At 61.3% G+C, this 26285-nt stretch overlaps 1 protein-coding gene across 17 annotated transcripts in view; it reads right to left on the minus strand.

The window, feature by feature from the left end:
* CCDC187 (coiled-coil domain containing 187) overlaps positions 1 to 26285 on the minus strand; it is a 54065-nt gene that overhangs the window by 20958 nt on the left and 6822 nt on the right. For 14 of the 17 annotated variants that reach the window (XM_044926623.2, XM_044926622.2, XM_044926620.2 and 11 more), the window contains exons 2-10: positions 24775 to 25280; positions 23910 to 24002; positions 20772 to 20867; positions 14246 to 15408; positions 13951 to 14045; positions 9724 to 10286; positions 9309 to 9396; positions 4944 to 5056; positions 170 to 222 (exon numbers count right to left, since the gene is read on the minus strand). In XM_044926623.2, the coding sequence (XP_044782558.2) occupies positions 170 to 222; positions 4944 to 5056; positions 9309 to 9396; positions 9724 to 10286; positions 13951 to 14045; positions 14246 to 15408; positions 20772 to 20867; positions 23910 to 24002; positions 24775 to 25240 (2730 nt within the window). In that variant the 5' untranslated portion in view covers positions 25241 to 25280. Of the gene's footprint in view, positions 1 to 169; positions 223 to 4943; positions 5057 to 9308; positions 9397 to 9723; positions 10287 to 13950; positions 14046 to 14245; positions 15409 to 15940; positions 16747 to 20771; positions 20868 to 23909; positions 24003 to 24774; positions 25281 to 26285 lie in introns of those variants that run through there. The other 3 variants (XM_044926621.2, XM_044926625.2, XM_025262007.3) reach the window with 3 other exon arrangements.

Consider the following 26285-nt stretch of genomic DNA (forward strand, 5'->3'; position numbering starts at 1 on the left):
TCCCCAGCCCGCAGCCTCCCCGCCTCGGCCTGGCCGGGGCCCTGGGCTTCCTTCCTGCTCCAGGCTCCCCTCCCTCCCTCTCAACTCTGGGGCCCCTGCCACTCAGCCTGAGGGGGTGAAAGCTGCTCCCAGTGGACCCCCAAACAGAAGCGGCCTAAAGATTACACACCTTCAGGGACTCCAGGAAGCTCAGCGACTCCTGCTGGACATCAGACAGCGGACCTGCAGAAACCACAAGAAGCGGTGGCTGGGTGGCCTCCCCTCGCCCGGCCTGGGCCTGCAGGACACGCGCTGGGAGAGGACCCCTTCCCTGCACGTCCAGGGAGGGTGGGCAGGGCCCCCAGCCTGTGGGGCAAGGAGACAGGTTGCTGCTTTACGTACCCTGCCCACTCCCGCGGGGGTTGGGGGGCTCTCCCTGCCTGACCCTCGGCCACCCTCCCCTGGGAGCAGGGACCCCAGGCTGCAGACACATGGCCGGGGCCAAGAACACAGGCTTTGCTGCCAGACAGGCCTTGGCTCATCACTCACTCGCTGGGTGCCCTGGAAAAAGCGCTAGTCCATGAGTGCCTCTGCGGGGACACCCCGTGGTAAGATGCTCTGATACCTAGTGGCTGCCCTAATAAGGGTCGCAGCCCCGTGGGTGTGTGGTGACCCAGGCTGAGGGGCACAGCCCTGCAGCCTCCCTGGGACTGTCCAGAGTGCAGGCTTGGAAACCTCAGGCTCCCCAGGTGGCCGAGGGCTTCTGGTTCCCGGTGGGGGCCCCAGGGACCCAGCCTGGCCCTTTGGAGGTTGCCTGGGGTGGCGGGGGGTGACTGTAGTCAGAGGCGGGGGCGGCAAGCGTCACTTCCTCTGGCCCCGCCCTCCATCTTCTCGGCAGGACCCCCATGAGAGCCGGCAGCATGGAGGATGGGGGCTCCCCACCCGGGAAAGGCCTCAGGTCTGTGGACGGCAAGCCCTCCTGGTGGCTCTTGGACTAGCTCCTGCTTCATCCCTAGTGACTGTGCAGAGAGGAGTATGGCGCCCTGCTTCCCAAAACGGAGCAGCTCAGCATCCCACGTTAGAGCGGCCAAAGAGCTGTGAACAGCAGCCAGCCAGCTCCTGGGCGCTTCCACGGCCGCTGAGGACTCTCTGCAGCACGGAGCCCAGGGGAGGGGTGGGGGCTCCGGCCAGCTGACGTGCGTGGCACTTGGGGGATGCCTGGCATGCTCCCCCATGCTCCCAGCTGCCTGGCAGTTCCCTGGAGAAGGGGCCACTCCTTTGCTTTTGCTTGTGGCCTGGAAAAAGGTGCCCCGGTCCTCCACTGAGTTCCTGCAGATCCTCTGCCAGGGGCCTGGAAGCTTCAGAGAGCCAAGGCCCCCAGCGCTGCTGCTCCAAGAGGTGCAGACCTTTCCTGGTTATCCCTGGCCAGGCCAGCACCTCCAACAGGTCACCAGGGAGACCCCGGGCTGTGGGTCCCCGAGCTCTGAGCTGCGATCCGGGAGAAAGCAAGTGTTCCCCGAGACGGATGCGGCCCGGGCCCCCAAGCAGCCGGCCCTGCTGAGCAGAGGACGGTACCAGCCTCGCTTCCCAACTCCTGATGACCATCGGGGAGTGGCCCCAAGAATCCAGCACGACCTGCCACCCCAGAGCGCCTGGCAGCCTTGTGGCTCCAACGGGACGATTAAACACATACGTGACGACTGGCACTGTTGCCAACGGCGATGGGGACGATGAGGACCAGGTGAGCTCTCCCTGACCGCGCCGCGGCTGGGGGCCCGCGGCCTCAAACCAAAACAGAGCTGACGGGGCCCCGCCCGGGCGAGAGGCTGCTGTGTCTGAGGACCGGAGCCTTGCTGTCCAATGGCAAGCCACCCTTCCTGCTCACGTTTAAACTCAGAGGAAACAAACATGTAAAACTTTACTCTTCGGTAGCTCTGGCCATGTTCCAGAGGCCCCCACAGCCACACGTGGCTGCTGGGCACCAGATCATATGGCCCAGAACTTAGAACATTTCTGTCACTGCAGAAAGGGCTGTTGGGCTGGCCCTGCTGCCAGTGAGAAAGGCTGGGCCCCAGTCCCCGCTCTGCCATTCACTGTCAGGCGGTGGGGGCTATGCCTCTCTGAGCACGGGCTTCCTGTTCCGTGAACAGGGGCATGAGCTTGGGACCTGCCTGGCGGCAGGGTGAGGCCAGTGAGCTGCCATGCGTGAAACAGACAGACCCAGGGGGCCTCAGGGCCTTTAGGAAGTCATTCATGCACTCAGCAAATATTCCCCAAGCACCTGGCCAGGCAGGAGCCGGGGCTGCAAGGAGAGCCGGACCCTCAGGTTCTCGTAGCCCACAGAGACAGAGGCACACACGTGAGTTTCACTCCCACCAAGCACGCTGAGATGGGTGAGCAGAGCACCCGACCCAGCCCGTGTCATCCGGGAGACTTCCTGGAGGAGGCGTCTGGTGGGAGTGCCCCGCGCCTGCACTCTGGGTTGTGCGCACTGCTTGGTGGCGGGCTCCTGAGATCCTGCTTGGCTCCTGGCCTCCCAGCGAGGCGGCCTGCAGGCAGAGCTGGGAGAGGAGCGGGTTTTTCTGGAAGACCCGGCACTTGGCCTGGCACCTGGCCTGCTGGGGTTCAGCCGAGTGGGGGATGGGGGCCTGGCCCACAGCTCTGCCCACACAGACCTCAGAGGCTCCAGGAGGCAGTCTTTGTGGGAGGGGGTGGGCTGGGGAGGAGCACCTGCCTCGGCTCTGCTACCTGGGGGGCACAGCGGGGGATCGGGGGCCCCCTGGCGGGCTGCAGCCGGGCACCCTCGCGCCAGGCCCCTCCTTCCTCGGGAGGTCTGTGGCCCAGCCCTTGCCCGCCGAGAGGCACCCCTGGGGAAGAGGTAGCTCGGCACAAAGGGGCTGCTGATCTGTTTTCCTTTGCCCTGCCCTGGCTCCCTACCCAGGCTACCCACTCAAGTGCTGACTCATGGGAAAGCTCGCACTGTTCCCACCCTTGACGTGTGGTCCGCCATCCAGGCATGTCGTCCTGTCCACCAGCAGCGGACGGCCCTCCCCTTTGGGATGTTGAGAGGAGGATGCCCTTGTTTGCCCTCCCCATGGGATCTGGGTGGGTCTGCCTGTCCACAGAGACACTGTACCACCTCCCTGCCACCACCCCGGGCATGGCCTGCCCTGCGTGGGCGGACACAAGTACAGGGCACACGTGGGCTGTGCAGCCCGAGAGGACAGAGTGGGCTGGCGTTGCAGACCAGCAGGAGTGGAGGCCAAGGGCACTGCTGTTGCCCGGCCCACTGCTTTCTGTCTCGGCCCTTGAGTCCCAGTGTGACCCCGTTTGACAGACTGGGCACAGCTGATGGTCCCAAGGGGCCAGGGCTGCCCGAATCACAGGTGCCCCAGCTCCCAGTTCCTGCTCGGCCAAGACAATGGAGAGGGGTGGACAGAGAGCTGGCATCTGAGCCCAAGTCCTGGTCCCAGCCCGTCCTGGGCACCCAGGCAGCTCATGCCCCTCACTGGGCCACACTTCCTGGAAACTGGTGCTGGAAGCGTCCACCCACTTCCGGGCAGACTTTCCCCCGGGCATTGGTTGCGCAGGATCTGACAGCTGCAGTGGTCATTGGGGCATCTTTTGATTGCCCACCACCTCCTAAAAGGCAGGCTGCTTGAAGGCAGGGCCTGGTGCCCAGTCCATGCCAGGCTTGGCAGGTCCTCAGCGAGCTGGTGCTGAGTGAGCAGAGGGAGGGTGAGCCAAGAGACTAGCGAGCTCCCAGGCAGCCCCCTCCCCAGGCCGGGAGGGTCTCCCAGACCTTGGGCCGGTGGGGGGAGGTTGACTGCAGGATGGAGTGACACAGAGCCCTCCTTCTCAGAGGGCCCGGGACCCCCAACACACACACACGTATCTACATGCTCACACGTGCCCACCCCTGGTCCGCAGAGGGCTTTGTTCCCCGCCTCTTGCCCAGCCTGGCCTCAGGGGCCCTCTGTCTTCCAGGGAGGGGCAGGTGTCTCTTGGGGGCACCGCTGCAGGTAACGCCTTGGGAAGCTGCTCATCCATGAGGGGTCCCCCACACCCCCATTGCCTGGTGGCAGCTCTGAACCCAGGACGGTGGGACACCAGAGCACAAGGCTGAAATTCCTCCTGCCCGCCTCTTTCCCCGGCACCGGGGGGTCTGGGGGACTGCTAACTGCCTCCCAGGCCTTTCACAGGCCACCGGACCCCACAGGCCTCACCGCCCTCCTTGTGAGACAGGCAACTCTGCTGGGCCCGTAAAGGAGGTTTTATTTGGGGCTGCTCCTGAGCGGGGCAGGGGTCGGGGTTCACTCTGAATGCACCTGCAGGAGCCCAGTTCTCCTACAGATGTGAGCACGTCTTATTCTTATTTTGGAGAAAACCAACTGAAAAAGGATAAAACGGATGCGCATCCCAGACCTCTCAAAACAGCGCTTGGTCCCCAGCCAGGCCAGAGCCCTCCAGCTGTCCCCCTCCCTGAGCCCCACTGGGCAGAGCATCCCACAGGCCGGCTCATGCCCTACTCTGCACGCTGCCAGGATGAAGGCCTGAACCCAGGAGGGTACCTGGCGGGCGCCCCACCCCCACGGCCCCAGCTGTGCACCAGCTCCAGGGTTCTGGGCAAGTCTCTGCTGTAACCAAAAACAAAAACCCTCTGGCGGCAGAAGAGGAGGCAGAAGACTGGGCCCCAGGAGCAGAGCTGTGGATGAAGCAAGCCTTCAACCCTCATGAGGGCAAGGGTCAAGTCAGGACAGAGGCGTGGCAGGAGCACAGAGCAAGCGGCCGGGCCCCGAAAGCCTCCAAAAAGCTTTAATACCGACGCGAGGATATGCTCCACGTAAGGAAGGACCTCTACACCCAGAGCCTCGCTGAGCGTCAGGCAGTGGAGGGGGTCCCCAGAGGACCTCCCTGGCCACCTGACCAGCCAGCCCAGGGCCTATTCTCAGGCTCGCCCTTACCACAGCTCCGGAGGGTCCAGGGCGCGACCAAGCCTGCCCCTCTGGCCGAGTGCGTCTCTTCCAGCCGCAGGGAGCCGCCGCAGGGGTCCGGCGTGGCCGGCACCCCGAGTGAGCTGGAGATACACAAACACCCGTGTGAGCAGTGAACACCCTCGAGGCAGGAGACAGCTGGGGGCTGGGGGAGGGCCAGGAGGCTGGGCTCCTGCAGGCCCAGCGTCCAGGGACACCTAAGGCCCAAAGAGGGGCTGGGGCTGGGACCGGAGGCCCAGGGGGTGGCTGCCCCCGCAGGATCCCCTGGCTCAGCAGGGCCTGATCTGTGAGCAGTGACTTGGGGCTCAGTGCTCGTTCCTGCGGGGGGATCAGCTCCCGGCAGGAGCACCTGGCGTCCACGGTCACTGTCCAGGGCTGGGGCCCGTGTCTGAATGTCCTTTGCCCGAAAGCCCTCGCCTGTCCTCGGTCTGCTCGCTCAAAGTGCCTGCTCTGGGGTGACGGGCACAGTCCTTCATCTCCGCCCCCTCGGCCACCAGCTAGGGGGCACTGTCCACCAGGCCCATGGGGGAGCAGGGCCCACGGCTGAGCTCTAACTCCACCACCGTCTTCTTGTGCCCTGCACTGCGGCCCTGGTCGGAGAGGGACCTCAGCCGGCTGGGCGACCAAGAAGGCTGGAGTCAAACTGGTCTGGTTGGAGTCAGAGACCTGCCCTCCATCGGGGCGAGCTGCCTGGCACGTCTGCCCACGGGAAGAGGAGGAAGGCGTGGCCCGGGGCCCCTCCTGAGAGGGTAGCAGCCCAGGTGGGGCAGGTGAGCCGCTGAGCACAGGTGGGCGGCAGCTTCCCCGGGTTAGGGGCCTGCGGCTCAGACGCGTGTGCTGGGCTCGGACAAGTGGTGCTGACAGCCCGCTTCACTTCACGTCTCATCAGCGTATGTGCCTGTCCCTCCTGCAACCCAACCCAGGACCCGCTCCAGTGACTAAAGACACGGCCACGCCTGTGGGCCACGGAGACGCGGCCTCCTCCAGCCCCGCCGGATCCACAGCCACAGGTGTTTGCGGAGCATCTGCCATGCTTAGCCCCTGACCCCGCAGGGGAAATGGCGTAAGAAGACTGTTCCACCAAGAGGCAGCAGGCCTGGGACTGAGACAAGAGATGCTGCGAAGGTGAGGGGCTGGCCCAGGGGCTGATCCCGGGATGGCCCCAGGGGTGCTGGGGCGGGGGTACTGACCGCGGGCTCCGAAGGTCAGGGGAGGAGCATTCCTAGAGGGAGTGGCAGCAGGGGCTGCTCCAGGAATGTGTGGGCATGGAGGCATGGGGGGCAAGGTCGCTGCAGGGTCTTTTCCAGACTCTCTTGCTCCCTCCTTCCCAACCCAGTACCTGGGGGGTGCAGTAACACCCACCTGGGATCAGCAAAGGGCAGGACGGAGCCGTGTCCTCCAAGGCCATCAGTCCCCAAGCCAGTCGCCCTCCATTATCTACATCACGTGTTGCAGAATTTCCCGCAGAGAGACAGACCATCCGTGTTCAGGCTCTGTGGGCCCCCGGGTCTCTGTCTCCACGGAAACCACTCAGCTCTGCCTTTGTGGCAGGAAAGCAGCCACGCTCGCTGTGTAAATATGATGAGTGTGGCTGCATGCCAATAAAACTTTATTTACAAAGACTGTTGGTGGGTCCTGGGGGCTGTGGCTTGCTGACCACAGGTCTAGCTTTTTTCCTAGGGCAGTGGTTCTCACCAGAATCGCCTGATCACGGGGCCCACCCCCAGCATATCAGACTCAGGAGGGCCGGGATGGGAGGGAAGACTCCACATTTTCTAACGAGTTCCCGAGGAACAATTTGAGAACCACTGGCCAGGGAGGAGGTGTAGTGGAAAAACCACGGGCTCTGGAGTCCAAGCCCTGGGTCTGAACCTCGGTTTGTCCTCCCCCTAAGCAGGTCACTGCTCCTCCGCCAGCCTCAGCTTCCCCATCTGTAAAATAGGGATGAGCACACACCCCTCAGGGTGCTGAAAGAAGTGCCTGAGGTTCAGGGAGGCCTGCGGGGTGACGGCGGGCACACAGCTGGGCCACACACTCTCCCATCCTTCCTTCCAGACGGGCTGGGGGTGGACTGGTGGGCATCAGGGGCCCCCGCTCCGTCGGGGGTTGAGGGGCAGGGCGGGAAGCCCTGGTGTCCCCACCACCGGATGCTAGTAGCAAGCTCTGTCCCCACCCAGCCACTGAGCACTGAGGTCCCAGCAAGGAAAGGACTTGGTGGAGGAGAGCCACCCCGACTCAGGAACAGGCCTGAGAGGCGGCAGGATGGGCAAGCCCTGGGGAGCGGAGCTGTGCCCTACAGCCTAGCACTCACAGGGCACTGAGGGAGGTGGGCAGAGGCACGGCTGCAAAGCAGCCCCCGGGGAGCGGTGAGTGGCTAGTTTAGAAGGCGGGGCTGAGCCAGGGGCCTTTGAGGAGGCCCCGATCCTGGGCTCCAAGGGCGCTGGGCTGTCCAGGGCATGGCTCTGAACGATTTCACCTCTGCAGTCTCTCCATGCCTGGGCAGGCTGCAGGAGGTGGGGGGGAGGGGGACACCGTGCGCCTGGTGGGAAGGCTCTATGACTTGGGGGGTGCCACGTGCCCAGGCTCCCCGGCTCTGAGACCTTTGATGAACCCACAGGACCTTGCTGGCCATCTAGCAGCGGGGATGTACAGATGTAGGCTGTCCACCTTGGAGCCTCCCATCCCCCCTCCCCTTCTCAAGGTCTAGACAGGAGCAGGAGGGAAGGGCAGGGGCTGAAGGTGGCCAAGTCTGGCCCAATGCTGACCCCTACTGGTGGCCACAATTCCATTCCAGCTTCCCAGGCGGCGCTAGTGGCAAAGAACCGCCTGCCAACGCAGGAGACATAGGAGACCTGGGTTTGATCCCTGGGTCGGGAAGACCCTCTGGAGGAGGGCACGGCAACCCAACTCCAGTGCTCTTGCCTGGAGAATCCCACGGACAGAGGAGCCTGGCGGGCCACAGCCCACGGGGTCGCAAAGAGTCGGACACGACTGAGCACACGCACAAAGTCACAACCTGACTGAGGCTGGGGCGGGGAGGGGAGGGGAGGGGCAGCGCTGGGGGAATCGGGGTGCTATGGGCAACCCCCACCTCCTAGGGAGGACGCAGGCTGGGGGTGGCGTGTGCTTTCAGCACAGGCCTGGGATCTGCGCTGACCACCCCCGCCCCGTGCGAGGGCCTCCCCCGCCCCACTTGGATTCCTGGCTCTCTGACCACGGCCACAGTCTCCACCCTCCACTGTCCTCTCTGTTCATGAGCACTGCACCCCCAGGCGGCCCCCTGAAGCCCCAACCCGGGCACCGAGCCCAGGACACACCTGGCGAAGCGGGTGGTGAGGATCCCTCCCCGTGTCTCTGGCCAGCCCTGGGAACCCCCCAGCCACTGGCCTGACCCCCTCTGGAACCCCCTCTCCCCCTTGGCTCTGAGCTGTGGAGCCTGAAGTCACAGAGGACCTGTGGCTGCACGAGGTGAGGGGGCATCCTGCGAGGGGCTGCCCGGCGGGGCGGGGGGGGATGGCTGCCCCAGGACAGAGGGGCAGGGCTGGGGTGTCTGAGACCCTCCTGGGGCAGCACTGGGAAGGTGGCCGATGGGGCTGGGGGTCAGGAGGGCACTACTGGCCGGGGAGGAGGGCTGAACAGGGACCCACGCCTGCGGGAACCTCCAGGCAGTGGGGCTGAAGGAATGGTTCTTGGGGTGGGAGCGGGCAGTCCTTGCAGGAGGAGATGGGGCACAGCTGCTCAGTGAAGTCCAGGGGCCGACAAGGGCCCCAGGGCTGAGGGCACTGGGGGGGTGATGACCTGGGGGACAGAGAGGCCAGGGGTGGCCACAGCCACACGGCCGGGGGGCCTGGTGTGAGGCTGGGCCCAGCAGAGCGTCCCCGGGACGGTGACTGCTAAGGCCGCCTTGTGGGCCCAGGCTGGGCTGGCCGGGTGCACAGCGGGGCTGCTGAGGGCCCCCGGTGCCCCTGCCCCAGGCCGGTCATCTGTCCGTAACCACTGATGAAAAGGGACCCGCGTGAAGTGGCCTCAGAGAAGGTCAGGGCTGGAGACAGGCCTGTTCAAGGGCTTGTAGGCAGGTGATCCTGAGGATCTGACACTGGCAAGAGACCTAGATGGAGGGCCCCCTGCCTCCACACGCCCTGGACACGACCAGCCTGCCAACCACCCGGGGACGCCTGGGCGACTGGGGGCCCACGTGGCCCACTGCGCACAGCCCAGCCAGAGGCGTCCGAGGCCCGCATCTCCCCCGGGACAGGCCGGGAGCTGTCACCCTGCCGGCCCGGCTGCGCCCACCCCAGGGGCACAAGGGCGTTCGAGGCCAGCGCCCAGCCTTACCTCCCTGGGAAGGGGCTGAGGGCCTGGAAAGAAGCCACGTTTCTTGCCAGCCTCCCGTCCAGCTCGGAGCGTCCATTGTCCGTGAAACCTTTCGAGAGAGAAGCACCGGGACTTCACTTCCTACCGGACTTCACTTCCTACAGGTGGGGAGGGGCTGCCGCTTTGCAGGGAGTGAGATGGTCCCCCCGCATCCCCACGGCAGGAGGCACAGGCGTCCTGCGTTCTCGCCCCTCTGCGGAGCCGGGGCGGGGAGGGGGCGGGACGTCAACTTCAGGACCGGGGCCCACCCCTCCCCCGCCAGAGGCAAGGGGGCAACAGCAGGCACAGAGGGACAATTGCGGGGAGGGGAAGAGACCCGGGGCAAGGAGAAAGTGGGGGTCCCCTGGCTGCCGGCAGGGCCTGGGGGTAGCCCTACCTATGGGCTCGCTGGCGTGGCGGGCCCTGGGGCTCGCACTCTGCAGCCGCTCCCAGCCAGGGCTCCAGCGCACCGTCTCCGTGTCCAGGAAGCCAGGGGTGCAGAGAAGCGGCCTGGCCTGCAGCCCTGCCCAGTCCCCAGGCACCCCTTGGCCCACATTGGGCACCAGGGCTCCGGGGCAGGCCGGCGTGCTGGAGCTGGAGGGCAGCAGCCCCGGGCCAGGCCCCACCAGCGCGTCCATTGCCTCGGAGCGGCGCAGCTTGTCCGTCAGGACATCGATCCGCTGCTTCAGGATGTTGGCCATGGTCTCCAGGGCCTGCAGCCGGGCCTGCTTGTACCGGAAGTGCAGGGGCCCCGGCATGCCCAGGCGCTCCGACTCCTCAGGGTCCAGGTAGATGCAGAGACCCGGGCTCCGGCAGTGCGTACTCAGGTCCTGGAACTTCAGGGGCCCCAGGGAGGAGCTGGCCGGCATCAGCAAGGGTGCGCCCTCCCAGCCATCCTGGGGGCCTCCCACCTCCAGAGTCTTGGTGGGGTTCAAGGCTCTGTTCAAACACAGGCAGAAGCTGCAGGGAGAGAAGGGACAGGGGTCAGCCTGGGGTGGGGGGGCGATCGTTTCCATGCGCGTGGGAGACACGCGTGTGCAGGGGTGCACGTGGAAGCAGCTTCCGGGCCAGGCCCAGTGTCTATTCACTTCATCCGTTTGTGACCGCGGTGATCACGACGGACCGCGCGCACCTATTAGAAGGAAGGAGCCCGGCTGGCAATGATTTCTTGGATATGACCCCGACCACGCGCACCTATTAGAAGGAAGGAGCCTGGCTGGCAATGATTTCTTGGATATGACCCCGACCGCGCGCACCTATTAGAAGGAAGGAGCCTGGCTGGCAATGATTTCTTGGATATGACCCCAGAAGCACTGGTAACAAGACAACAGATAGGCAACTCGGGCTACTTCAGAATTAAAAACATGTATGTGTCAAAAGACCCAATCAACAGAATGAAAACACAGCCTTCTCGACTTCTTACTTTTGCATTCCAATCTCTGATGAAAAGGACATCGTTTTATAGTGTTAGTTCTAGAAGGTCTTGTAGGTCTTCATAGAACCAGTCAACTTCAGTTTCTTTGACATCAGCGGTTGGGGCATAGACTTGGATGACTGTGACGTCGAATGGTTTGCCTTGGAAACGAACCAAGATCTTTCTGTTGTTGCTGAGGTTGCCTCCAAGTACTGCATTTCAGACTCTCTTATTGACTATGAGGGCTACTCCATTTCTCCTAGGAGATTCTTGCCCACAGTGGTAGATATAATGGTCATCTGAATTAAATTCTCCCATTCCTGTCCATTTTAGTTCACTGATGCCTAGGATTTTGATATTTGCTCTTGCCATCTCCTGCTTGACCATGTCCAATTTACCTTGATTTGTGGACCTAACATTCCAGATTCCTATGCAATATTGTTCTTTACAGCATCTGACTTTTTACTTTCACCAACCAGACGCATCCACAGCCGAGCGTTGTTTCTGCTTTGGCCCAGCCACTTCATTCTTTCTGGAGCTGTTAGTAATTGCCCTCTGCCTTTTCCCAGTAGCACATTGGATACCTTCTGACCCAAGGGAGCTCATCTTCTGGTGTCCTATCTTTTTGCCTTTTCATTCTGTCCATGGTGTTCTTGAGGCAAGAGCACTGGAGTGGCTTGCCATTCCCTTCTCCAGTGAACCACGTTTTGTCAGAACTCTTCAGGATGACCTGTCCATCCGGGTGGCTCTATGAGCACGGCATGGCTCATAGCTTCATTGAGTTTTGCAAGCCTCTTCACCGTGACAAGGCTGTAGTCCATGAAGGGGATGTTATGTGTATTTTAAGTGAAATCTTTGTAAGTTAAAAAAAAAGGACACAGCGAAGCCAGATGAAGGACCTAGAGCCGCCCCGCCCATGGAGATGGACGTCCCCCAGCATCGTGTCCAGCCGAAGGAGCTGCGCAGCGAGGACCCCTGTGGCCTGTCCGGTGGGGGCCGCCCGTGGGGCAGCAGGCGACACGTGCGCTCAGTGTGCGTGTTCACTTTGCACCCGTGTCCTCGTCTGGGTGTGACCAGACACCAACCCTGAGAAGTTAAAAAGAGATGCAGACCCCGGGCTGCCCTGTGGACCCTGAATCTGGGGATGTGGCTCAGGGACATGCACTTTTAAGACAAATGAAGCAAAAAGGAGCCAGAGAGAGAAACTTCCAGGAGCCAGGGGTCAGAGGAGGGTGTCCAATCCACTGAGGTGAGCGGCTGCAAAGAGGGGTGGGTGCTGAGCTCCAAGGGGTTCAGCCCAAAGCCCCCTCCCAGAACGCTGGCTGCCAAAGGCACACCCAGGACGCAGGTTCAGAGGGAGCCCAGGGCAGGCAGCTCCTGGTGGGGCGGTGCCTTGCGGGGACCCCGTCCTCAGCCCCTCTGGGTCCGCTCCTCCCCGCCAGCCACAAGTGGATGACACTCCCGGAACCCGGCTGTGAGCTCCTCGTCACATTGCCCTCTCCTTGTCACCAGGCAGGTGGCCAGTAAGTGGCTGGCCCTGGCCGGAAGCCCGCAGGGCACTGCCCACAGCCCTTCGCTGTGGGGACGAGCACTGGGAAGGGCAGCTTCTGGGGAGCCTGGACACTCAGTCCCCCAGAAAGGTGGCGGGAGGTCTCCCACCCTGCACTTCAATGGTGCCGGGGGAGGCGCCGCCTCTGCACAGCTGCCGCCAAGAAAGGAAAGCACATCGCAGTGAAAACCAAGAGAAAGTGGCAGCGAGGGGGCAGCACAGGAAGGTGTGGCGGGGATGCGCTGCTGGGGGGGATGCACAACGGTGTGGTCACAGCCAATACAGCCCAGCAGTGCCTCCGTGAGTGAGACACAGAGGTACCACGTGACCGGACAACTCTCCTCCTGGGTGAATGCACAAGAGAGCTGAAAACAGGTGCTCAGATGTTTCAATCAGAGCGGCCGAAAGGGGGAAACAGCCCACAAGTCCATGAGCTGACTATGGGTATGCAAAATGTGGGGGATGCCCCAGTGGAATATTACTCAGCCATAAAAAGGAAGGAAGTCCTGACGCAGGCTGCAACACGGATGAACCTGGAAAACACGCTCAGAGGAGGGAGTCAGGCACAGAGGCCCTGTGCTGTCTCAACTGACATGAGACACCAGAAGAGGTGAATCCAGCCAGCCAGAATGGCCATCATAAAAACATCCACCGACAGCAAATGCTGGAGAGGGTGTGGAGAGAAGGGAACCCTCCTCCACTGTTGGTGGGAATGTAAATCGGTACAACCACTACAGAGTCCAGTATGGAGGTTCCTCAAAAACCTAAAAACAGAGCTACCATATGACCCTATGTCCTAGGCATAGCGTAGTCCTGGGCAACCCTAGTCCTGGGCATTTATCTGGAAAAAAAAATACGTGATCCAAAAGGATACATGCAACCCAGTGTTCATTGCAGCTAAGACATGGAAGCAACCTAGGTGTCCATCGACAGAGGAATGGATAAAGAAGATGTGGTATGTATATACGATGGAATATGACTCGGCCATAAAACAATAAGATGATGCACTCGCAGCAACATGGATGGACCTAGAGCCTGTCACACTGAGTGAAGTCGGTCAGACAGAGAAGGGGAGAGATCGTGTGACGTCCCTTATATGAGGGATCTAAAAAGAAATGACACAAAGGAACTTACTTACAAAACAGAAAGAGACGCACAGACTCAGAAAATGAACTTACAGTTGCCCAGAGGAAAGACGAGGGGAGGGGATAGTTAGGGAGCTCGGGATGGACATGTACATGCTGCTGTATTTAAAATGGACAACCAACAAGGACCTCCTGTACAGTACATGGGGGGAAAAAAGAAAGAACAGGTGAATCCATAAGGATGAACAGCAGACTGGGGCTCAGGGGAGGAGTGGAGGAGCCTCAGGGCTCAGGGGAGGAGTGGGGGGTGACTGAGAACGGGAACTGGGTTTCCTTTTGGGTGATGAAATGTTTTGGGACTAGACGGAGGTGGTGGTTGGTTTCACAATATTGTAAATGTGCTACGGGCCCCTGAATAGCTCAGCTTACAAAGGTTAACTTTACGTAACAGCAATCTCACCTCAGTGGAAACCAACGCAGCCCTGATCACAGGCTCTGTGCAGCTCTGGACAGAGCGAGCCAACCCCTGCCCGGGAGAGCCCCCCAGGAAGCCCAGCCCCGGCCCCTCACACCCACCTGCCCGGGGCCTCCTGGTCCCCCAGCACCATGCCGGAAGTCACCTTGCTCCAGTGCAGCACCGGCGCCCCTGGCCCGGTGGCGGCGTCCAGATCCTAAAGCAAAGAAGGATGCTGTCAGCCCCAGCCCAGCCACAAGACCCCAGACCCTGTCTCAGCCTCGGAGCTGGCCCCGGCCTCCACGGGAATCACAGGCTGGTCCCTTCCGGGGGGAGGGTGGGCAGAGATGGAGGCAATGGGGTCCCCGCAAAGCCCCATGGAGGCCAGGGGAGCCGGGTGTCCAAGCTGCTGCATACCCTGGACTGTGCCGCGTGCGGGACGAAGGTCACGATGCCGGGGGTCGTCTGGGAGACCACGGGGACGGCTCTGCCCAGCACGGCCTCCCTCTGCTTCCTGTGGGTGCCCTGCAGCCTCTGGTTTCTGAGCTCCAGGGAGCGCATGGCCGAGGCCTTTTCCTCCAGGGCCTGCCGCCGCCAGGCTGCAGTCTTCTGGCGCATGAACTCACGCAGGGACTCGGAGCCGTGGAGGGGGCCCAGGGCCCCCCGGGGCTTGGGGCAAGGCCGAGCTGGCCGCACCTCATTCTCCTTCTCAGGTGCATTCCGAAGGGCACCCTGGCTGGGCCTTGGCCAGGCGAGCTTGGCCCCCGAGGGGGTCCACAGGGGACCCCTGCCCTGATACAGGGGGCTGGGCCCCTGTGTGAAGGAGGTGCTCCAGGGCCGCCAGGTGGGTTGGCTCGGCCTTTCCAGAGGGCTCCATGGCCTTGGGGCGGGGTCTGCCGGGTCTTCACAAGCAGTCCAGGCCCTCTGTGGACCCCAGGCATGCCCAGCCGAGGCGCTCCAGGACCGCTGCAGGAAGGGGACCCACCTTTCGGGGGGGCTCCCGGGCCTCTGCAAGGAGGGGTCTCGTCCTTGGAAAGCCCAGGTCTTCGGTGGGCAGGAGGCCTGCCTGGCCGAGGCGCTCCAGGGCCGCTGCGGGAAGGAGTTCGGCCCTTCGGTGGGGCTCACGCATCTCTGGAAGGAGGTGTCCCGTCCTGGGGCCACCCAGGTCCTGTGTGGATAGGACTCCCACCCGGCCACAGGGCTCCAGCGCTGTGCAGCAGGGAGGCTCCCAGCCCTCTCAGAAGCGGGCAGCCTGTCCTTCGGGGCCCCAGGGCTCTTCCAGAAGGCACCCCCGACGTCTGGGGGTTTCCAGGGGCCTGGCCGCCTCCTCCCTGCCAGGTCACGCAGCTCCAGCCCTCGGCTCGTGTGGCGGGCCCGGGCCAGCTCCAGCCCGGCCTGGATTTGCTGGCGGAGGTCTCGAAGGACGGCCATAGCAGCCTGGACGTTCACGGGTGGATCGCGGGAAGCCAGGGTGGGCACGTTTTCCGAGGGCATCTGCAGGTCACTGCGGACAGAGGCTGGACTTGGCGTCTGGGGGTGGACAGGGGAGCTCTCAGTGGCTCCAACCTTCTTGCTGTGATCTGCAAAGACAGGCAGTCGCGGGGTTGCCAGGAGGCACAGAGCCCCCCGAGAGACCCCCGGTCTTGGCTCTGCTCTCAACATCCAGTCGCAGGAGCCCTCTAGGGGCAGATGCCACGTCTGGGGGACTCACAGCTGTGCCCAGGCGTCTGGCACAGAGCCACCCTCTCTGAACATGTCGGAAACTGAGTGTGGGGGTGCGGGCGACAGACGCCTCCTGGGAACCACTGCGGCTGCAGGCCTGCGCTCCCTAAGTCAGGACAGCCTGGTGGTCATGCCCTGCCTTCCAGGAGCAGAAATTTGCTTCTCAGGGACAGAAACCCTCTTTTTGGTTTTTTTAAACGCAGCGACTCCCGGAAGCCCCTGTCTGCTGGTGGGTTTGGTGGGTGTCTGACAGGTCTCCAGGGGAATGGGTGCTGGGCCTGCACCCCAATGCCACTGCCGCCTGGGCATCTCTCCCCCTGCACACCCCCCACCCCCACCCCCAAGATGCCACACGGAGGGGAGCAGAGTCCAGGCGGAGGCACAAGGTACCTAATTCTGCGATGGGGGCCTGGTCTCTCGAGGGGACCTTGCTCTGGAGCCTGAGGAGGGCAGGCGGGGGCCCCAGCAGCACCCTCACCAGGGCTTGTCCTTTCCTCCAGGCGTGAACACCCACCAACTCAGAATCTTAAAGAGAAAACACATATGCAGCCAAGTGCCCGGGGCCCTCCGCGTGCCGGCCCAGAGGGGAAGGCTGGCAGCTCCTCACAGAGCCAGGAGACCAGGTCACACGCTCCCGGAGGCGACAGGGTGAAAACACTTGGGTCCAGGCCACTCTGGCTCGGGGCCATACCCCAGCCATTAGCCAGCATCCTGGGCAAAGTTGAGTCTCAGGATGACCTGGACGTGTGACCTGATTTCTCTGGCCCTCAGGGGTAATAAAACGTACTCCCTATGGATTTCTCTGTAAAACACTGAACGCAGGCCCTCGAGCACCGCACGCACTCTGTAAAGGCTGGTCAGAAGCAAAGACAATCACTCACACACCCAGAGCTCGCAGGGTGGGGGTGGCACTGTGGGTAATCACTTGCCCTGAACCAGAGGAAACTAATTTGTTTTTAAACTTGTGAGAGCGGGGATCAGGGTAGGAATCAAGGAAGCTGTTGCTGAGAAAAGGGGAAATAGAAGGCTGAACTTCTCTTTCCTTTCCTGAGAACAAAGAAGATAAAGAGAACAGTGAGCAGGCGTGATCACTCTGCGTTCTCAGCTGTCCCTAGCCTGTAGTCTGTAACCGAGGTTGCTTTTCTGCCCTCTGACTCCGCAGGAGCTCGTTCTGAACCCGCTATCCTACAGTGTGAGTCACTCAGTCGTGTCTGACTCTGTGACCCCATGGACTGTAGCCCGCTGGGCTCCTCTGTCCACGGGATTCCCCAGGCAAAAATACTGGAGGGAGTTGCCATTCCCTTCTCCAGGGGATCTTCCTGACCCAGGGATCGAACCCAGGTGCCTTGCGCGGAAGGCAGATTCTTTCCTGTCTGAGCCACCAGGGAAGCCCTACTATCCTTTAACGCTGTGCTGACCACCTCCTGTTCCTGGTGCTCCCCTTTACAGCACTCTTTTGCAGACCACCTCTCAGAGGTCTCTTTTTGCATTACAGGAAGAAGGTCACAGTACAACACACGAAGGACAAAGGGCCCAGCCACTGGGCTACCTGACACCAGCCTGTGACTGGATTTGAAACAGTGCAAGAGGAACAGGAAGAAGAATACAGGATCCTCACGTCTCTGTTCCGTAGCACCGACCCCCGACTGTGAGCCCTCCTCTATGCAATCCCCAGATTCCTCATGGAAGTGGGGCACAGTTCTCGAGGCGCAGACCTCCTGTGTTCCCCGCCTCCTCCCACTGAGGATTAAAGCCACCCTTCCATTTCCTCCCAACAAACTGGCTCCATCTGTTTTTATTTGGCTTTTTTATTCGCCCTCCCCAGCCCAGGCTTTGTTGGGCAGAGAAAGCTAAGATTTTGGCGGCAGCAAAGCCACCCAGGGCGGCAGGATGAGGGGTCCTGATAGTGTGTGGAAACAAACAGCCGCCACATCCCAAACATAAACACTTTCTTTAATAAATGCCATCACGTCATAAACATCATTTATCAAGGTTTTACTTCGTAATCCCAAATCACCCTCACCAAATGCCATTAGCAGCCCCACCATCATTACAAACCCAACCACAAGGGCCCTGGCAGAGGCAGAGGCAGGAAGCAGTGGCTGACCTTGAGCACTCACGCACACTCTTACACACGCGCACACACACACACATACACGGCAGGGAGCCAGCCCAGGCAGCGCCCCAGGAAAACAAAACTACCCAGACCAAGACTTGTCCTGGGGGCACTTCTGCTCGAAGAGGGCGCCTCACCGCAGAGATCACCCACCTAGCACACCCTGCTCCCTAGACTCGGCGCCCTCCCCAGCCCAGACTGAGGCTTGGGACACAGGCCTGAGGACTGAGCTCCAGGAAAGGGAAGGGCGACGCAGAGCCACGCCCCCAGAGGCCACGCCTCCCAGAGGCCAAGCCCCAGGAAGGAGCGAGGCCGTGACCACCTCCTCTGCAAAGCCACGCCCTTGGAAGAGTCCTCCAAGACACGCCCCCCTCTGCGACCACGCCCTCCGCCCCAGGCTCCTGGGGTAGCGGAGAAGAGCGCTGGTGTCCTGAGTCCCAGGAAAGTGAAAGTGTTAGTCTCTCAGCCCTGTCTGACTCTCAGCGACCCCATGGACTATAACCCGCAAGGCTCCTCTGTCCATGGGATTCTCCAGGCCAGAATACTGAAGTGAGAAGTCATTCCCTTCTCCAGGGGATCTTCCCGACCAGGGATCGGGACCACCTGCATTGGCAGGTGGGTTCTTTACCAACATCACCACCTGGGAAGCCCCTGTCCAACCAGTGAGAAAGTGAAAGTCGCTCAGTTGTGTCCGACTCTTTGTGACCCCATGGACTATACAGTCCATGGAATTCTCCAGGCCAGAATACTGGAGTGGGTAGCCTATCTCTTCTCCAGGGGATCTTCCCGATCCAGGTCTCCTGCATTGCAGGCAGATTCTTTACCAGCTGAGCCACAAGACATGGGTTTAAATTCCCGCTCCTCCATTCTCCAGCCACAGGCCTTGAGCAAGTGACCACTTCCCTGTGCCTCAATTTCCCCATCTGTATGCATCTCTCCACAAGGTTGAAAAACAGAAGCAGTCACCCCCACTGCAGGAGTTTCCCAGAAAGGCCAGGCTTCTGCTGGCCAGGGCTGAGTCCGGGACTGCCCACCTGCCTGCCACCTTTGACCTATGAGGGGGACCTGGGCGGTGGGCTCCCCAGCGAGGGTCCTGCATCCTGAATCCCAAAGCTGTTGCTCTGCACGAAAAAGGCCACACTCACTGGGTGGGGCCCTGAGTAGGGACCACGCTGGGTGAGGAGGGGGCCGCAGGCCCCTCTGAGCACTCCCACCCGCAAGGCCCGGACATCACCGGCTTCCCCATTAGCCGGCCAGAGGGGTCCAGGTCAATAAATGGGCCCTGGCGGGCACGTTTTTCCTTCCGCAGAGCAGTTTAATGGCAATTAATTTTTTTACAAGAGGATTTTTAATCTGTGGAAATGGATGAAGTCCCCAAGTGCCCTGTCAAAGTTCCAGGGCCAACCTAATCTATGATAAAAAATGCAAAGTGAGGTGCTATAATCTGAAATTAAATATCGGGCTTCATTTTCCCTCAGCCCGGATGGATGAATATTTTATAACTATTGTGATTTAATTTTTTGTTAACTACAGCAAATTTCTAATTCATCCAATTCCCAAGTCCTGTGGCTCTGACCTCTGAACCCAGACTCATCTCTTCTTAGCCCAGCTGTGACTTCGTCACTGACAGAGACTAATGGTCAGCTCCGTCAGGGTGACGCGGCGGTTACGGTGATGAATGCAGCCCGTGGCACGCCCTTTTGACCCAGTGTCAGGCAGAAGGCAGGTCATTTTTCAAAGGAGCCATTAAAATAAAACAAACCCCACAGTCCAGGAGCAGGGGGAACATGATGCTGAAAATTGTTATTTTTGTGCTTGCTCAGTGGCCTGTCTCCTGGCACCCTCACTCTATCCAGTGGAGGTTTCGCCAACGTGTCCCCACATTGCTCTGGGCCCACCTCCATTGAGGCACAGAGGACAGTCACTCAGCCTGCTGGAACTGTGGGTCTGCCCAAGGGCAGAGGAGGCATGTATCTGAAGACATGGGCAGACCTCACACTGGCACTCCCCTCCAGGACTGCGATATTGTGCCCGGAGGAAACTGAGGCACAGAGATGCTGAAAAACTGTGCCAACACCAGTGTTGCTTACTCCGAGCAAGATCGGGGTCCCCACAGAGCAGACCTCAGCCCCCAGGGCTCTCCCCACCTGGGGGGGCTCTCAACTGGTATCCCCAAAGTCTGTGGTGCGGTGGTCCCAGAGCCCAGGCCCTGAGGGTGGGCCTGCAGAAGGCCTCCAGGCGCGGGTCCAAGTGTGCACAGCTGGGCTCTCTAAGGCGGGGAGCACAGGGCCGGAGCCAAGCCTGGTTGGCCCATGTGACCCCAGGCAGGCAGGAAACTGAGCCTCAGTTTCCTCATCTACAAAATGGGAGCAAGCCTGTCTGCCTCCGAGGAGAGCTGTGAGGACTTACATGAGCCGGTGTTGCCTGCGTGCTTGGCACACACGGGCAGAGGGAGCCCAGCCCTGAGCGTGTCACCCCATCCCACCCAGGCTGTTCTGAAGGCAGGCCCAGAAGAAGGCTGCCCGCTCCGCTCCCCACAGCCCACATCCAGCTCATTCACCCCACAAGCTCCACGAACCGGCCAGCTGGGCAGCTGGGTCTTCGCTGGACACAACCTCATGACCCACCCTCAGGGGAGACTCCTGAGTTAGGAATTTCTCTGCGACCGAGCGGCCCAGCACCACCACGACCCCTGCACAGAACCCTCAGGCAGCTGACGCATCCTCCCCGAGGGGTTGTGGGAGGTGGGCACTGCCTGGCCTTTCCTCCCACCAGGCACCCCAGGGGAAGCCGGCCTCCCGGGCTCACTGCCTAGTGTCTACATTCCAAACCAGGCAACAGGGAGACTCATCCCTCAGTCACGCTTCCCGCCGTGGATGGCAGCAAAACGGCCACGGCTTGTCCGGCGATGCCGAGTCACGAGAAAGCAAGCACGTCCATCAGCAGCACCTCGCCTGCCCCCGCTTCACGCCCGCCTTTCCAAGGCGCAGCCAGTGCAGCACCCGCCGTCTGGGCTCCGGAAACGAGCCACACGCCCGCCTCCTGAGCCTGGACCGTAACGTCCTGTCCCCAAGCCCTGCCGGGCCCCGCGGGGGCCAACCCTACCTGTGTCTTTGGCAGCTCTCCTAGGGGCAGGCGGCTTGGGTGCCTTCTCTGTTTTGCAAGAACTACTTTTCATCCTTTTGGTTTTTTCCTGTGCAACTTCACCGAGAGGAGGAGAGGGAGGCAAGGGAGAGAAGGTTGAGTAGCGACACAGCACACGATCAGCCTGCTCTCCAGCCCCTGACTGTCCCAGCATGCCGCCCCCTGCCCCCCGGGGAAATCCCCTGCAGGGCTGGGCTCGCCTCGCCCTCCCTCACAGCCCTGACTTTGCACCAGTCCCCAGAGCCCCTGAGCACAGCCCCTGGCATGCGAGCTGGCCCACAGCACTTGTGTTTATTGAGTGAATAAATGACTGGATAGGCCCACAAGCAAAGCTGTGGCAAGCAGCTAGCCAGATGGGACATCGGCTCATCGGGAAGAGGTGGTTGTTCAGTCGCTCAGTCGTGTCCGACTCTTTGTGACCCCATGGACTGCAGCACGCCAGGCCTCCCTGTCCTCCACTATCCCCTGGAGTGTGCTCAAATTCATGTCCATTGAGTCAGTGATGCTATCTAACCATCTCAGTCTCTGTTGCCTCCTTCTCCTTCCCTCAGCATCAGGGTTTTTTCCAGTGAGTCAACTCTTTGCATCAGGTGGCCAAAATATTGGAGCTTCAGCTTCAGCATCAGTCCTTCCAGTGAATATTCAAGGTTGATTTCCTTTAGGATTGATTGGTTTGATCTCCTCACAGTCCAAGAGACTCTTGAGAGTCTTTTCCAGCAACATAATCCGAAAGCATCAATTCTTCGGCACTCAGCCTTCTTTAAGCCCCAACTCTCACATCCGTACATGACTATTGGAAAAACCATAGCTTTGACTATACGGACCTTTGTTGGAAAAGTGATGTCTCTGCTCTTTAACATGCTGTCTAGGTTTGTCATAGACAAACCTTCCAAGGAGCAAGCGTCTTTTAATTTCATGACTGCAGTCACCATCTGCAGTGATTTTAGAGCCCAGAAAAATAAAGTCAGCCACTGTTTCCACTGTTTCCCCATCTATTTGCCATGAAGTGATGGGATCGGAAGCCATGATCTTAGTTTCCTGAACGTTCAGGGAGAGCAGTGTGCACCAGACCCAGAGGGGCCTTGGCACAGCGGGGCTGCCCCACCTGGATGGGCGGGGACAGGAGAACCAAGTCCCGCAGCAGGCACGGGGGCTGGCTGCCCAAAGCCCAGTGTTCAGCCTGGCCCCGCTCTGTTTGGCCTCATTCGTCTCTGTACCCTGCTGGGTGGGGGCGGCATCTGGGAAACACCAAATGGCCACCCAGCTGGTGAGCCGTGAGAGCTGGCCCGGCCCAGCCCAGTGTGTCCCCAGGAGGCCTGGGGAGCATGCCAAGAGAGAAGTCAGGCCCCAGGGACTCCCAGGCCTCTGCAGAGCAGCGGGGTCCCGGCCTTGGCCCGTCCCTCCGGCCTCAACAGGAGCAGCCTTGAACCCTAGGTTCTCACGAAAGGACAAACCCTATTGGATTTCACTCATATGAAGTCCCTAGAGGGGTCAAACCCATGGAAACAAAGTAACTTTGTACATAAACATAGTAAAAATGATAAACTCTGTGTGTGTGTGTAGTTGTGTCCGACTCTAAGACTCCATGGACTGTAGCCCGCCAGGCTCCTCTGTCCATGGGATTTCCCAGGCAAGAGTACTGGAGTGGGTTGCCATTTCCTACTCCAGGGGGATCTTCCCAACCTAGTGATCAAATCTGCATCTCTAAACTTTATGTGTATTTTGCCACAAATTAAAAAAAAAAAGAAAAGGCCAGGCCCAGACCCATGCCCTGCTTCCAGAGGATTCTAAAATGAGGAGGGGCTGGTGACTGATGCCACTGGGCACTGAGCTCCCTGAGAGACCATGGCCGGGTTGTGATTTTAGCCGAGAGGCCCCAGCAGCCTCCGTGTGGGGGGATGGGGACAATGACCTGTGGGACGAGCCAAGGCCATCGAGGTCCTCTGTCCCCAAGGGGAGAGACCACGCGAGCCACAGCCACTTCCGGGGAGCCGCCAGCGTCCACGACCAGGCCAGAGCTGGGTCAGAGAGAGGCTCTGCTTCTTGGCTTCACACGGCCGGCGCCCCTCACTCTACCTGGGGCTGCATTTGGCTTGCACCTCTGGCTGGGCAGACCGGAAGCAGGTCTGTGGCTGCCAGCCAGAGGATGTAGACTCAAATGGCGACCAACCCTCATCCCACCCTACCCACCACAGCGCCGCTAGGATGGGTGAAGGAACCCTGAGGGCCTGACTCTTAAAAGCCCTGGCCAGAGACCCCCGAAGCCTCGGGCCTCCAGAGCAGCCTGACCTCAGCTCCTGAGCCCTCTCCCCGCGCCTTTCTGGGGTCTCCAGAATCCTGCTGGACTATAGAGACGGCCCCTCCACACGGTGCCCACCCCACAAACTGAGCAAGCAGTCAGTGCCCAGACCTGCCGAGGTCTCCCTGCCCAGAACCTTCCAAGTGTCCTACGGCGGTGATGCCAAGGTTCCTTAGCCCTGGAAGCAGCTCCAGTCCGCCCCCAACCCCAACTCAGACTCACCCCTCCTACCTGCTGAGTGAGCCAGAGTCTACTGGTTCCCTGGGCCCCTGGACCCTTCCTCCCCCATCTGGAAGTCGGCCAGCCTAGTGTCGACCCTTCAGCTTCTCCAAGGCTGGGCAAGGTCATCTGTGGGACAGGTCAGCAATGCCTTCTGCCTGCAGAACGGACCGGCAAGCCCAGGAGCTGACGGGAGATGAACGGCCTCAAGCCCAGACTGTGGCCAGCCTGTGACCATGCTGTGCAGAGCAGCTCAGCCAGCGGATGTCCTTGCCCAGGGCCCCTGTGCTTTGAGCCCCAGCCTGCCCTGCAGAGCCCATCTGGATTCCTTCCCTGGTGACTGGAAAGTGGGCTCCAGAGAATGGCGGGCTGAGAGCAAATCCCTGCTTGGGCCCTTCACAGCTGGGGTCCTCTCTGACCCTCAGTATCCTCCTCGGTGAGGGGAGGTAACAGAGCCAATCCCACAGAGTGAGAGAGAGGCTGCCTGGAGACTGCTGGCTCCATAACCATGCTGCCCACACCTGGTCTGAGTGTCCAGGGGGGTGGGGGGTGCTGGGATGGCTGGCCACAGGGCCACTCACCTGAGACCTGGTTCAGGGAGACCCTGGAGGCCTCACGTCCCTGGCCAGGGGTTGCCTTCTCTTCAACTCCACTTTCAGTTCCACTCAGGATGCCTGAAGTGAAAGTAAAAGTGAGTCACTCATTCGCATCTGACTCTTTGCGACCCCGTGGACTATAGAGTCCATGTCCAAGGCCTTGGCTTCCCTGGTGGCTTAGCTGGTAAAGAATCCGCCTGCAATGCAAAAGACCTGGGTTCAATCCCTGTGTTAGAAAGATCCCCTGGAGGAGGGCATGGCAACCCACTCTAGTATTGTTGCCTGGAGAAGTCCTATGGACAGAGGAGCCTGGAGGGCTGCAGTCTATGGGGTGAAAAAGAGTCGGACACGACTGAGCGACTGAGCACAGCGCAGACCGTCTGCCCGAGCCTGGTGCAGCAGGAGAAGGGGCATCGTGAGGATGGTGAGGCCGTGAAGAAATGTCCAAGGAAAGGTCCTCCTTTGGCCACCGCTCAAAAGCCCCTGGTTTGAGGGCGCAGTCTCCCCTAGGGGGCCTTCTGCTGGCCTCCTCCTGTCCACGCCCCTCGCACACCCTCCAGCCTCCCCGTGCCTGCCCTTGCACCCACCCTCCTTCTTGTTTCCACCAAGCAGTCTCCATGTCCTGGATGAGTCAATGCTTTATTGTGCTTAAACCCAGCTCACACGCAGCCCCGGGAGGGCTCTATCTCCACTCAGCTTCCCAGGCTCTGAGACCCTCCAGGGCTGCGGGGAGCACCGCCCCAGCCTCCCAGGGGGCCACCAGCCCAGACGGGGCCTGGCCTGCGGTGGCCCAATCTCATCGCTTTCTCCCCTCTTCCTGCCTCTCCCTGGAGAGAGCTGCCCCACTGACCTGGGTAGGCCGGGGCTGGTGGGGGGTTTGACGGCTTTCGGGCCTTCCTCCGGGGCGCTGGTGTGGGGGCTTTGTAGAAGTATGAGGCGCTGGAGGGTGTCGAGGTGCCCAGCGAGGCGCAGCTGGCCTGCCGCTGGGCCTGGGCCCGGATCTTGTCCCTCAGCTGCTCCAGCCGGGGGTTGCTCTCTCTCGGCTGCCGCGGTGGCCTCGGCACCTGGGGGGCCCTCTCAGTCCAAGTCCTGTGGGGAGGGGTGCACGACTCGTGGCCCCCCGAGGAGCCGGAGAGGCGGCCCGATGACACGGAACTGTCCCCATCCTGGGTCTCTTCGTCGGTCAACCACATGGGGACGCTGCAGACTTGCCCCCGCCGGCCAGGCTCCTCAGTGTGGTCAGGCCAGGCCGCAGCGGGAGGTCCCCGCAGGGCGCCTGCCTGCTGGTGGGGTTCGGGCCAGCTCACGGCCGCCATGGCGTCATCTTCGGCCGCCAGTGGGCAGAGCCTGTCTTCCCTTGGGGGAGAGAGGCAGACACAACCTGTCAGGTGCAGGGACGTGGAGGTACTGAGCAACACGTCTCCAGCACCCCGTCCCCACACACTGTCTCCAGCACGCTCCCGCTCCGTTTTCCTGTCTCACACTGAGAAAGGGATGAAAGGTGAACGTGAAGTCGCTCAGTCGTGTCCGACTGTCTGCAACCCCATGGACTGTGGCCTACCAGGCTCCTCCGTCTATGGGATTTTCCAGGCAAGAGTACTGGAGTGGGTTTCCATTGCCTTCTCCAGGAGATCTTCCCAACCCTTGGATTGAACCCAGGTCTCCCGCATTGTGGGCAGACGCTTTACCGTCTAAGCCGCCAGGGGTTCGATCCCTGGAGAAAGGGATGAGGGGCCAATAAAATGCAGCCCCTCCCCGGGGGCCACTGCAGCCACGCTCTCTCTCGGATCCCAACCACACCCCTTTCGGGTGGGCACACCGTCAGCCCAATTTACAGACTCAGGGAGACGGCACACAGAAGCACCCTGGCCCGTGACTCCGCTCCCCACACCACCTCGGCTCCCCCTGGGAAGGCGTGGCCACCTCCCTGACGGCACCTCAACATCCGCAAGCCGACACGCGCACCTGAGCCGGCATAGACACGGCCCGGACTTGGCGCTGGCCCTCCAGAACGCCCACCCCCTGCGGCCCCGAGGGAGACGGGGCACTGCCTCTGGCTCTCTTTGGGGTGGGGCTGGATCACGTCCCCCCCGCAGGCGGGCAGCATCATCATGGCCGAGGCGGCCATGGCAGCAGGGCTGGGAGCGAAGGCGGAGCCGGTGAGCCTCCGTCACCGCCGGCCCTTGGCCCAGATGGTGCTTTCACAGGGCAGCCCTGGGCCCACAGCCTCATGCTCGGCCTCCTGGCGTCCTCCCCAGCTCAAGGTGAGCTGGCCGCTGCCTGGCTCCTGGTGCTGGCCTGTCCCAGTCCCCTGGCCCATGCTGGAAACTCTCAGGACAGTCACGGAAACGGGGTGGGCGC

This window comes from Bubalus bubalis, chromosome 12, assembly GCF_019923935.1.
Source record: "Bubalus bubalis isolate 160015118507 breed Murrah chromosome 12, NDDB_SH_1, whole genome shotgun sequence".
Lineage (NCBI taxonomy): Eukaryota > Metazoa > Chordata > Mammalia > Artiodactyla > Bovidae > Bubalus > Bubalus bubalis.